A 12,090-nucleotide genomic window follows, 5' to 3' on the forward strand; every position below is an offset into this window, starting at 1 on the left:
AGGAAATTACATTGCCATCTTCATGTTGAGAACAGCAGCCTGCTGTTATTATGCAGTGAGGGCATCTCACGGTGTGATGATTCCCACCTTTAATAGGTCATATCTTCTGTGTGGAGTTTCTAGTGCAAAAGCTTGGGAAATTTTATTTTTTTTTGGGGGGGGTTCAGGTGTCATCTTTCTTCATGTAACAGGTGCTTTTTAAAGCCGATAGCTGAGAGAGAGAAATACAAACTTCTTAGCCTTGAATGCAGAACAAAAGCAGCTGATTCTCCTTTTGAAATGGGAACATTGCTAGAACACTGAGTGAATATATGTTGAGTAACAACAAAGAAGTCTTTTTTTCACATAATATATCATATGACAGCAGTGTGGCCAACATGATGGCTCAAAAAAGGGTCTCTCTGAGTAGACTGCCCTTTCTGAACAGTTTGACTCTCTTTCTCAAAAGGTCATTATCAACCAGATTCGCCTGGTATTTTGCTATATTTAAGGCACTGTGCCAGTATTTTAACTTAACAAGTCTGATGCAGTGGTCAGATTGAAGTATTGGGGTTAAGGGTTAGGAAGGTAACACCAGATGAAAGCATTCTTAATTTTCTGATCTAATATTTCCCATATTTTGTACCTGTTTTCTAATTATAAATGTTTCTCCTTTAAATATGTCTCCTGTAGTGTTTGTCTCTCCTCTCTTTCATTAGATGTTGGCATTTATTACAGTGTTTTATACTTCTCTTGCAGCTCTGAGAAGCATAGAACAATCTTTGAAGCTAGCAGTACTTAAAGTTCTGCTTCTGTATCAATTCATGAATGATGCACAGTGGTTGGTTCTGTGCAATGCTATTGTTTGTCTCTCCAGTGCTTGAGAGGTGTTGAGGGTTTGGGGATTTAATTCTCATCATTCTTTATGAGTTTGGGTTTTTTCTTTCTCGCTTGAATCATTCTTTACTAGGGTTCATGAAGAATGTCAGTAAGTGATTTCCTTGTTCTCTTGGTATTGTTAAAGACTGGAGTATTTAACGTGAATAATGTTTTGTTAAAAAACATTAATTCTAAGCATGAATGGATTCGTTTGTCATCACATTTTTTCTATCTTGTAGGACATAGCAAAGCTGTTAGAGACATCTGTTTTAATAATGCTGGCACTCGGTTTCTTAGTGCTGCATATGACCGCTATCTTAAGCTCTGGGACACTGAAACAGGTAGGCTTGTATTTATAGACACTGTTATTTGGCACTGTGTTTAATTAATAGTAAATACCAAGATACGTTATCAGTCAGGTTGTTTCCAATTATCCTTAATATTGTCTTGTAGTTCAGTATTTATGCTTTCGTTACAGGATGAATAGTAATTTTTTCCCTAAATGTTTTGCTGTTATCTGTAATAGTGCAGTTGACACTACCTATATACCTGTATTTCATATACCTTTTTATTTGAGGAATTTGATAGTTATTTGTAATGCTAGAAAAATTTTGGGCGAAAGACAAAATTTTACCAAATCACTTAATTGCATGTTTACAGTTACAGGCATAAAACTAGGTAATGAAATCACAATTTAGACCTGAATATGCTTAATTTAGAAGAATTGTTTCACTTGATCTTTTGGTTAACCTGAACTTGAGGAGCACTGCCAATAAGAAAAGTGGTGGAAATTGAGCTGCTGGGGCAGGGAGTTGGAGGGTAGGTCTGTTGCTGTCACAGAACTGCCTGGGAGATACTCCAACATTCTGATCCGTATAGTTTCTTAAGCTAAAAAGATGCAGGATAGGTGTTGTCAATATTCTTTTAAACTTAAGTCTGTTCCTAAGACAGGAAGTTCCCATGTTTGAAAAAGTTGTTAGCTTTCTTGGTTGGCAGTGCCTCTGGTCTTATACAGGTGACAGCCAGTAAGGTGTAAGTCATTCTCCAGTCTCAAGTCTGAACTCAGTTATTTAGACACCTGAAAAATGTGTTGAGCTTTCGGATTAAAACGGGCTCCTGTAAGTTAAGGCTAACATGTAATCAGGGTATGTATGGCTGAGGCTATGAAAGTTGGTCAGTGGTTTGTTTTGCAGTTGGATTAGTTACCCTTTTCTGGGCTTAGGATTGAGGAATTCTTGCCTGAGTTTAAGTCTCTTGATGAGAAGACCTCTGATGCTGAGGAGGTGATGCCTTGCAAAGGCAGTGGTCAGCTTGTGATAGCCTGACCAGCCCTGATGTCCTTGATGACATATAGGCTACTGAGCAGTTACACTGTTTGGAAAGCTGCAGTAAAGGTATGGAACAGTTTGTGTGTATGTATTTATACAGGTCTGTGCATACAAACGTGTGAAAAAAGGTATAATCAAAGAGCAGGGTAAATTCTACCCTGTAGTCCTCTCAAAGGCTTTAAAACAAGTGTTTTCTGCTGTTAGTAAAATAAAAGTAAAATTAATGTTTTTTATCAATATCTGCAGAGAACCGATAAGCCCATAGAACTTCCAACTTGATGCACTATGAATGGCTTTTCTGTTGCAGGGCAATGCATTTCAAGATTCACAAACAGGAAGGTTCCTTATTGTGTCAAGTTCAATCCTGATGAAGACAAACAAAATCTCTTTGTTGCAGGAATGTCAGATAAGAAAATTGTGCAGGTATGTCTATTTAATATGTCTTCCTCTAAAAATTCAGATTTTAGTAAAAATAAAAAGGTCTTATTCTGACTTTTTTATTTGCAGTGGGATATTCGAAGTGGTGAGATTGTGCAGGAATACGATAGGCATTTGGGAGCTGTCAACACCATTGTGTTTGTGGATGAAAATAGAAGGTTTGTGAGTACATCTGATGACAAGAGTTTAAGAGTCTGGGAATGGTAAGTTTAAAATTTCGAATATTAACTTAAAGTATATTGTGAGCAAACTGAGAACATAGTTTATTTTTAAAAGTATACATAGCACATAGGACACTGGAGTGTACTGGGTTCTAGCTATCTGAGGAAGTGCAGGCTTTACAACCCTGTTCTGGCCTAAGGCTTGAGGCGCTTCATAAATTTCCTTTTCCCCCAAAGACAGCCCTGTCAGCCTGAAGCACACTGCACTGTATTAGTGATCTCTGTTCTGTCTTCTTTTCTCAAGGCTGTATTAGCCCTTAAATTAACCCTTTAAAGAAATGCCTCCTCTATTACATTACTGTGTGTCAGTTTTGACTGCTTTGAATTGGGCTGTGCATAGTATTACATAATATTTGGCCCGTGTATGAAAGAAATAGTTTAGTGTAGCTTCATTTCTGGTTTTCTGGTAGTCGGGGTTATTTTGGCAATCCTTGGTACCCACAGTATAAATACAATAGATGACAGAAAAGTGAAAGTATCCAAGAAAAACTTGTAAGAAATATCATCTTAAATAGCTTCCAGTTTTTAACATACCTGGGGAAAAAATGTATCTCTCCTATCTGAAATGTTTTCCACAAAGTTCTGGGTACTAAGATTTTCAGCTTAGGACTTTTCTCTATGATTTCAAATTTCATTATGAAATAATCACTGCTATATCTTTAGGTTTCAATTTCCTTTTGCTGTTCACACATCCAAAGCTGTTGCACAGTACGGACACTAGTTCAACAGCTCTGTGACTAATCAATTCCTTCCTAGATTATTTTTTTTTTTTTTTTTTTAAACCTAGACAAGAGACTCCAGTCTGTGGTATTTGAGTGTTACCCAAGAAGCCAGCAAAACCTTCAGTGTATCTGTGATCAGCTGCTGTCATTGCCAGTTAGCAGCAGTGGTAATGACCAAAGTCTGGGAACTCAGGCTTAGGCTAGACATGTAATGCTGTCACCATATGTCACTCCAAGAGAGCCTCTGTTCAGTATTTCATAATTAGGCTCATACATTTACTGAGCTCCTTAAAGAAAAATCCTTTACGGTATCATATCTGCTAAGGGATGTCTCCTCTCTGGCAAGTGGGAGGATGATCTCACTTGCACAAATTTGTTATTTCCTTGAAATTGGATTGCCCTTGTTTCACGAGCTTTGTGTTGATAGCTGAAATAAATAGTGAAGTGGGTGGATTTAGTCACTCTGTGGGGAAGAGAGCAAGAAAGGCAAAAAGGTTCTGGCATGGGAACATCACAACCTGATTGTTCCAGTAGCAGAAGCTTTTTTTTTCCCTTCTGAAGAAAAAATATGTACTGTACTTGCTGTACACTGAATAAAGAGCTGCCTTGTTCAGATAATAGGGAACTCAACTGTAGGCAGTATTCTGTAATACAGTCGTCAGGGATTTTTGGGGGTTTTATAAAAAGCAAATGTAATGCTGTCTTCCTAGGCACAACTTGAAAACCTGTCTCCACAACGTGCCATGATATATGTTAATTGGTCTGCAGGCACAGTTCTGTAATTTTAAGACCCAGATTTCTACAATGCATTAAAACTAAATTAGTATACTCACTACAGAAGCTTTTGGAGCTTGAAAACTTCCATGGCAAATTATTTCATGCGGTACCTCAAATCCTTGTTTTCCTAAGTTCACAAGGAAAATTATTTGCAGCTTAGGGTGATGTGATTACTATACCTTTTGCATGTTTCTTCATATGTTCTTCAGCACAATATTTCTTCAGTATCCTTCAGAAACTAAGCAGAAGTAATTACGACCTGAGTATGGCCTTAAAAGCCAGTAATTAAAGCTGTTCTAATTGCTTAGTTTCAATTGTCTAGAGGAATTTTGTAGTATGTTTTGTAAACACTTTGACTTGGCCAGAGCTGGTAATGGATGCGGTGTCAGACTTCATCAGAGTGAGGAACTTCTCCCCTGAGAATTTAAACCTCCCTTCCCCGAGAATTCATCCCATGCATAGATTTCACTGCGCTGTACACTGAGTTACAGTTGGTTGATTGCTGAAAGTTCAGACTGCAAGTATAGCACAGACTCTTGCAGATTAAATGGTTTCTTTAGGAATCTTAATGGGAGTACTTTAAAACTGTCTGCTTCTGCCTTTAATGTGATTGTATTGTTACAGCAGGGACATTACAGTTGGCAGGGGTATCATATTCTGTGTTCTTTCTTCTAGAAACGCAAAATGTTATTTTGTCTTTGCTTCATATGCGTCTGATCCTACTTGGATAAACAGTGAAATGGTTTGGGCAATTGACCTTGGAGATTTTTGTTTCCATTTTTTTCCAAGTTAGCTAGCAAAGCAAGAACTGTACAGTGGTAGCCTGGTTATTATCCTGACACGCTTAGGAGGCTTATCTCTGTAAAGCTGTACTCCTTAGCAGGCCTTTTCTCTCTAGTGTTCCTGGTACAGATACTGTAGTCTCCTGAGAGAGCTCTTCATGATGTGTAGATCCCAGAATTGGATTGGTTTGGGTTTGGTGGTGGGTTCTGTGGGGTTTTTTTCACTTGTTTGTTTAAAAGGATTTTTCTCTCTCCTGCTTGGGGAAGAAGTTGTATTAGAACCCCAAAGTATCACGTTTCCGAATTTTGGCTAGCGGATACTACTGTTGATATTTAAAACTTTTCAGCCTTTGAAATGGTATGAAGTGGGGAAAGGACTTGAAGATCTTTAAATTGAAAAACTCGAACAAACAATAGATCACATGAGTTTTGAGGCCAGGCAACCACGACAGCACCTTTCTTGGTAATTTTTTTAAGAGAGCAGGCTAATATTACTTATTTAGCAATTTGACTAGAAGCAAATGTGAAACATGGAAGTATCTCTTTATTCTGCCTAATAGTTTAATGCAGTCTATCCTGCAGCTGTCCTAAGCGTGTCTGGTAGGTTTCAACATAAAGCAGAGCTGTCTTGAATAAATTCCGGTGGATGAGCTTGCCTTCATTTGTAAAGAGAAAGAAGGCAGGACAACCTGTACTGCATTTAAATTTCCCACTGCAGTACAATTCAGCATTGGAAATGCATCTTCTGTGATGAGATGGTTTTTAATGGGGCTTCCAGTGGGATTGCTTTTACCTGGCATCAAGGACTCCACATGACCAGTGGGCAGAGGGAGTGTTGAACGGTGGGAGCTGATCAGGATCAGGATCTGGCCTCACTGCAGCGATGGCTGTGTGTCCTGTTGCAGGTGGCTTTTAAAGCTGTTTGGGTATTGATGCGAAAAGGTAGGATGGGGCACGGGGGAGGGCTGCAGTTCCTGTGCTGTCATGCTAGTCAGCCTCAGAGATTACGTGGACTTTTTGTTACTCCTTTACAGATGTACTGTCCAACAGCAGTCTTAGGTCTGCCTGTTTGGAAGCCAGTTATCCCTGTGCATGCTCTTATCCACAGACAGTATTAAGCAGGTTGTCCTCCTTATTCTGAGGGTAAATTATTTTAACATTTAACTCACAGAAGCATTTTGGGTTGCTTCCTGACAACAGAGCAGCTTCGCACCCTGCTGCCCATGTGTACGTTGCTTAACCCAAGATGGCAGTAAATCACTTACTGCACAATAAAATAGAATTGTAATTACCTGGCTAATGTCGCCTGTATTGCCATCCAGCAAGGCTCGGTCAGCTAGTACAAGGCAGCCACCCACGCTTTCTACTCCGATAGTATCCCAGCAGCCCTTCTACTGTGTGAATTAGACAATGAAGTCATAACCATCCCCTTTGTATTAATTAATGTTGCTACAGAACATTTTGCGTGTGTTTTCTGCTGAATACATTAACCAAATCTATTTGTTGCTGGAGATTTCTTTTGCTTAATGAGAAAGACATGTGCATGCCTTCCCTCTTTACTGGTCTTCTAGAGCAGAGTATGAGGAATACTGTGAATATGCATGGACCGTTAGTAATCCAATTTATATAGTCAAAACCAAATGACAGTTCTGCAGAGTAAGGATTAGACTGTGTTTGTTTTTCCCTAGGCCTTTGTACAGGACAGTGTATGTTCTTAACATACACTGGCACAGTGTTGTATGCCATTGAGACCAGAGAGTCATGGTTCAGGTCAGCTGTGAACATTTGGAATTGGTTGGCATCCCATTTAGGGAGATCAGGAGGAAAAGGGCTTTGTCAGAGAAACAAGAGACAGACTCCTGTTGTCTTTTCCTTTATCAAAAAAAAAAAAAAAGGCAGAAATATTCTAGTTAAAACTTGAGTCAGTGAGACGTTCCAATAAGACACATGCTTATATCAGTCTGTTTTTGCTACCTATATTAGGATTTTGCAGGAGCTGCAGTTAAACTGGAAACTATTAATAGAGTATCTTTTTGTTATTCCTTAACAATTGGAATTACGATTCTGCATTATACTCTGGGTCGTTTGATTGGGGTAAGCTCACTCTATCAGAGACCATCCTGCGGATGGCTCCGCAGCTGGAGATCTCTAGGTGGGCATTCATAATTTTGAGCTTTTGCGCATTCTTCCTTTGAACACCACCTTACAGTCTCTCTGGTTCGGTGGCTGAGTAAATCGGCTGACTGCAGGCAGCCCCTTGGAACATCTCCATATCTTCATAAAACACATACGTCTTCCTTTTGCAGGGACATTCCTGTAGACTTCAAGTACATAGCTGAGCCAAGTATGCACTCCATGCCAGCCGTGACTTTGTCTCCAAATGGTAGGTTAACACTTTAACTGCCTTCTTAGCCCTAGTTTATGTAGGCAAGTCTTACTGATGATACCTCTGTAATACTGCCATCTTGCATCCCCATTACCCCTGTGTTACACCCTCCCCCCATGGGTTTTGATTTAAAAGTTTTAAGAACACGTGTGTCAAAATGGGGAGTTACATCAGAATAACTGCATCAATTTAAATTTAGACCTTCAATCCAGACAGGGCAAAAGGATTTTTCTTTTCATAGAGCTACAACGTGCTCTTTGCTGTATTTAAAATATTAAGAGAAACAGTGGTGGCAACTGACGATGGCTGCAAAGTGCTAGGCCGGTTCAGCAGCCCTTGTGGTGCCATTGTTAAAGCAGAAAGTGATAATGCTGTTCCTTTCTCTTCTGAACGTAGCCCAAATAACTCTTGCATAAGACAAATCCCAAGTTATCTCAGTGTTTCTGTATGTTAATGTTTCGCGCTTATGTTCTTCAATTAGAATCAAACTGAAGGAGGATAAAGTTTTAGTGCCTCCAGTAATCAGTGAAAAATCCTTCTAACAGTTACTTGTTTTGGCCAAAATTAAATAGGTTCAGTGTCAACATTATTAAAGTGTTGCCAGATTACAGTTAACAGTCCCACTGTGCTGAGTAGTGGCTGATCAACTTGTTGCACAGCTGACATTTTCAGCTGGCTATCAACATCAAATTGTATTTGCTTTGCAATGTAAATATTCTTAACAGTACAAGTGAGTTTCTAGTATAAAAAGGAAGATTCTGGAGAAGGAGATGGCTGCATTTAAAAATGTTAGCTTCCCAAGCTGGCCTTTTCCAGCTCCTGTTTCTGAAATTGCACAACTTGCTGTACTCTGATCCAGTTTTTCAATTCATCTCATTCTTCCACATTGAAATACTGGGTTTCTCGTTCTTTTTCCAGTTCTGGCTGGCCAGCATTTGGAGTATTTGATTTCTGAGATGAGACAGTAAATGATGTGAGGAATGAAGTAGTCATCTTTTCAGCTCAAGGCATCACCTGTCACATTAACTAACATTATCCTGACCTACAGTAGTCCAGTATCACACAAATCAAGTTTTCTTGGATTACTTACACTACAGATTGTGCCAGACACGTTATGCCTCATTTTGGAGTTAAATGAGTCCTTTGAAGAAAACTAAATTGAAAGTTTTACAGATGTGGAACTTTTCTGCTTGGGGGCATTGATTTATGAATCTCATCAATTAATTTTTTCCTCCTGAGCAATGCAAGATACTGAGCTTTTAAAAACTAAGAGGAGAATAACATGCGTGGGGTACACACGTGATTTGTTTCTTTGGGAAGCTGAAGAAAAGCCTCAGATTCCAAGCTAGTAGCTGGAAGTTTGATCAGATTTACAGTCAAGTTGGCACATTTTATGTTATCACTGTTTGCATTAAACACTGTAAAGGCAGTGACGATATGCAGAATTCAGGACAAAACTGTCTGTTCCATGGTGCTGTGTAGCAAATCATCTTTATTGGATTCTCAGACAGGAGTTAGTGCACTGCCAAGACATAAAATGAGGTAGAATTAAGATTAGAAAAGCCTAGGGGTTTTTTCTTTCACTCAAGTATCTTTATTAAATTGCATTCCATTAGGGCAGAGAATACTAAATAGTTGCAAAAATGTATGAATTTTCAAACTCCCAAATCTACCTTAGACTTGGTTTTCCCCTAAAGAAAGTGAGGTGACCATCTTAGAATACCCACAAAACAGGTAATTAAATAGGTTGCAGCTAGATGGGATTTTTTCCCCCTCATCTGAATTACTTGATTATGTGCACCAGCAAGCTTACTCAGTAACTTACCAACTTACCAGTAAGTCAGTGGGGTTGATGCCACACATTTTTGTGACAGCCAGAGCTTTTCTAGAGTCCTGAGTGCATTTTGTAAGACTAGGCATCCCAAATCCTGTCAAATGTCTGGTTTTGCCTCTTCGCAGTTGTACCAGACAGAAGCAGTATCAGGTGCTACCTTAGAACCCTGATACATAATGAAAATCTGAATTAAGATAGTGCAAGAAAAGTTATAAAAATCCCTTAAAGTGTTAGAGTTAAGTCTGTTTCTTCAGATGCAGCACTGATACTACCTCTGTTTATTGCCTTTATAGGGAAGTGGTTGGCTTGCCAGTCGATGGATAACCAAATCTTAATTTTTGGAGCTCAGAACAGATTCAGATTAAACAAAAAGAAAATTTTCAAAGGTCACATGGTAGCTGGCTATGCTTGTCAAGTGGATTTTTCACCTGACATGAGGTAAGTTTTTGTGGGAATGAGCTTCATTGTAAGACTTGCTAGCATGGATGCTACGTTTCTTTCTGAATCCTCTGCGACATTCATCGATGCACAGCCATCCTGTTAACCCAGCGTCAGACAAGAGTTCTGTAGTCAAGCAGCAGGATGGAAAGTTTACTCTTGCCATTTGATAGAACTAAGCTATACTCGGTGGTTGCTCTGAGCAGCCTTTAGAAAACAGTCCATGTAGTCCAGACTTCCCATTCTGCAAAGACGCTTTGCACTGCTGTTAAACCATCCAGAGACTCCCCTTTTTTTGCCTAGTCCTGGTGCAGCACAGGAGGCTTCTGCACCCGGTCTTTTGCGCATGGTCTGCAGCACAGGGTTCCACTGTATGTACTTGTCTAGAATACCTGCGACTCAGGTTTGCCCAGCTTTTTCCCATTTTGCAGGTCTGGTGTGGGTATCCTCATCGATTGTTCAGAGCACCATCTTTTTCATCCTCTTTGCTTAGTAGCATGCTCACACATTTATCGCTGTATGTACTTAAGATAATTCATTACTACAAAATCCGGAGAATAACCTCAGCAGAACTGGAGGAAAAAGTGGAGAAAGTGTCTATAAATTTCAGAGAAACTTCTGGCACTTTCTCTTTTGCTGATGTATTCTCTTTAGTTCCAGTAACAGTGTATGGTATAATCGCATTGCTTAGCACATTTACCTCGCAGTTGATGAATCACCTTCTGCAGGACTTGTGCGTTAGAGCGCAGCATGTATGCTAATTCTCTGGTAGGTGTGTTTGCAGACTGTCAAACAGGAAGCTCGTTGGGTGAAGCTCTTTTCCGTTGCTCAATGTAAAAGTATTACAATACAAGCAGTCTTCACACATGATACAGCTTTTATTTTAATCCTGTTAATATAGCTATGTGATATCTGGAGATGCAGATGGAAAACTTAACATCTGGGACTGGAAGACAACAAAACTCTACAGCAGATTAAAAGCACATGATAAAGTCTGCATCGGCGCAGTGTGGCATCCACACGAAACATCTAAAGTCATTACATGCGGCTGGGATGGTCTTATTAAACTGTGGGACTAAAGAGGATGCTACGAAGATCTGAAGATCTAAGTCCTGCATACATCTGAGATAAGAGTGATTTCTGCTGTAAGGATGGGTAGATGTTTGTAATACTGCAGTTTTCCGCTGTATATATGCACTAAAAATGGGAAATCTTCAGAAGACACAACTGAAAGGATATAGTTCTAAATACGACCTCTGAGTATGAGAAGCTGAGGTCATCTGAAGCATGCAGAATCAAGTGTTAGTTTGTCATGTCACTGTTCATGCAAAACACTCTTGTAAAATAAAATGATTTTAACGAAGACTATTGTTGTGGTTCTGGCTGTCAGAAATGTGGGGAGTTAAAGGAAAAGACCAGCAATTGTGTAACTCTCTTACTAAAAAGAAATCTTTGATTTCTACTGCAATAGAGCTGGAAATACATGCATTTGTTTACCTGGTTTTGGGTGGTATTTTATTGTCCCAAAAATATTTCTACCTTTATAGAACAGAAACCCACTTCCTAAAATCTGTTAATCCACAGTAGAAATTAAGAACTAATCAGAAGCTGACAGTTGTCAGATAAACTCTTATCAGCTGAAGACTGTATTCATAAACTCTTGGTTTCTGTCTGTATTTAACAATATCATCATGTTGATCACTGAGTTTCATCTTTGCAAGTAGTCTTCAATTTCAAGATTTTGCTTGTATTGGTTGGTTGTGTGTGTGTTAAGTGTTGGATTTTTTTTTTTCTCTTCCCATATGCTGTTACTTCCAAAAAGCATGACATACATAAAAAAAAAAAAAAAGCGGATGTCTCTTGTTCAGTTTAGAATACATTGTATTATAAGCCCCATAAAGGATTTGACAGTTTAATGTATATACATGTCACTTTCTCTCTTTAAAGAACTTATTTTTAATAAATCTTTTTATAAAAAGTCTGCTTCTCTTCAGTCAGTTCTTCTGTCTAGCAGTGTCCTTATAAAATACATCTTTACTATTTGTTATTTTAATTTGCAGCTGAATTAGCATTTAGATAAACTTATGCTCTTGCACTGTTCATAAAAAACTAATGCAGGTTGGAAGCAGAAGAAAAAAATCCTTTCACCTCCCTGTCTGCTCTCTTTTGGAGCACATAATGGAAATAAAGTGTAATGAATTTATCCCATTGATTAGTCTTTAATTACAGATTTGAATTACATTATATTGTTTACTGTAGATCCAATCACTGCTCATCAATTATAAACAGTAGCAAAGGAGTAATTG

The 12,090-nt window shown here is 38.8% G+C and overlaps 1 protein-coding gene across 1 annotated transcript in view; it reads left to right on the forward strand.

Moving 5' to 3' along the window:
* The window catches only part of CDC40 (cell division cycle 40), a 41,103-nt gene extending 29,338 nt beyond the window's left edge, over positions 1–11,765 (forward strand). Inside the window, exons 10-15 of the mRNA XM_037391182.1 lie at positions 1,098–1,199; positions 2,494–2,609; positions 2,694–2,827; positions 7,433–7,509; positions 9,640–9,784; positions 10,686–11,765. Of these exons, the coding sequence (XP_037247079.1) occupies positions 1,098–1,199; positions 2,494–2,609; positions 2,694–2,827; positions 7,433–7,509; positions 9,640–9,784; positions 10,686–10,863 (752 nt within the window). The 3' untranslated portion in view covers positions 10,864–11,765. The remainder of the gene's footprint in view (positions 1–1,097; positions 1,200–2,493; positions 2,610–2,693; positions 2,828–7,432; positions 7,510–9,639; positions 9,785–10,685) is intronic.
* Positions 11,766–12,090: the final 325 nt, after the last annotated feature.

Source organism: Falco rusticolus, chromosome 6, assembly GCF_015220075.1.
Source record: "Falco rusticolus isolate bFalRus1 chromosome 6, bFalRus1.pri, whole genome shotgun sequence".
In the NCBI taxonomy this organism is placed as follows: Eukaryota; Metazoa; Chordata; class Aves; order Falconiformes; family Falconidae; genus Falco; species Falco rusticolus.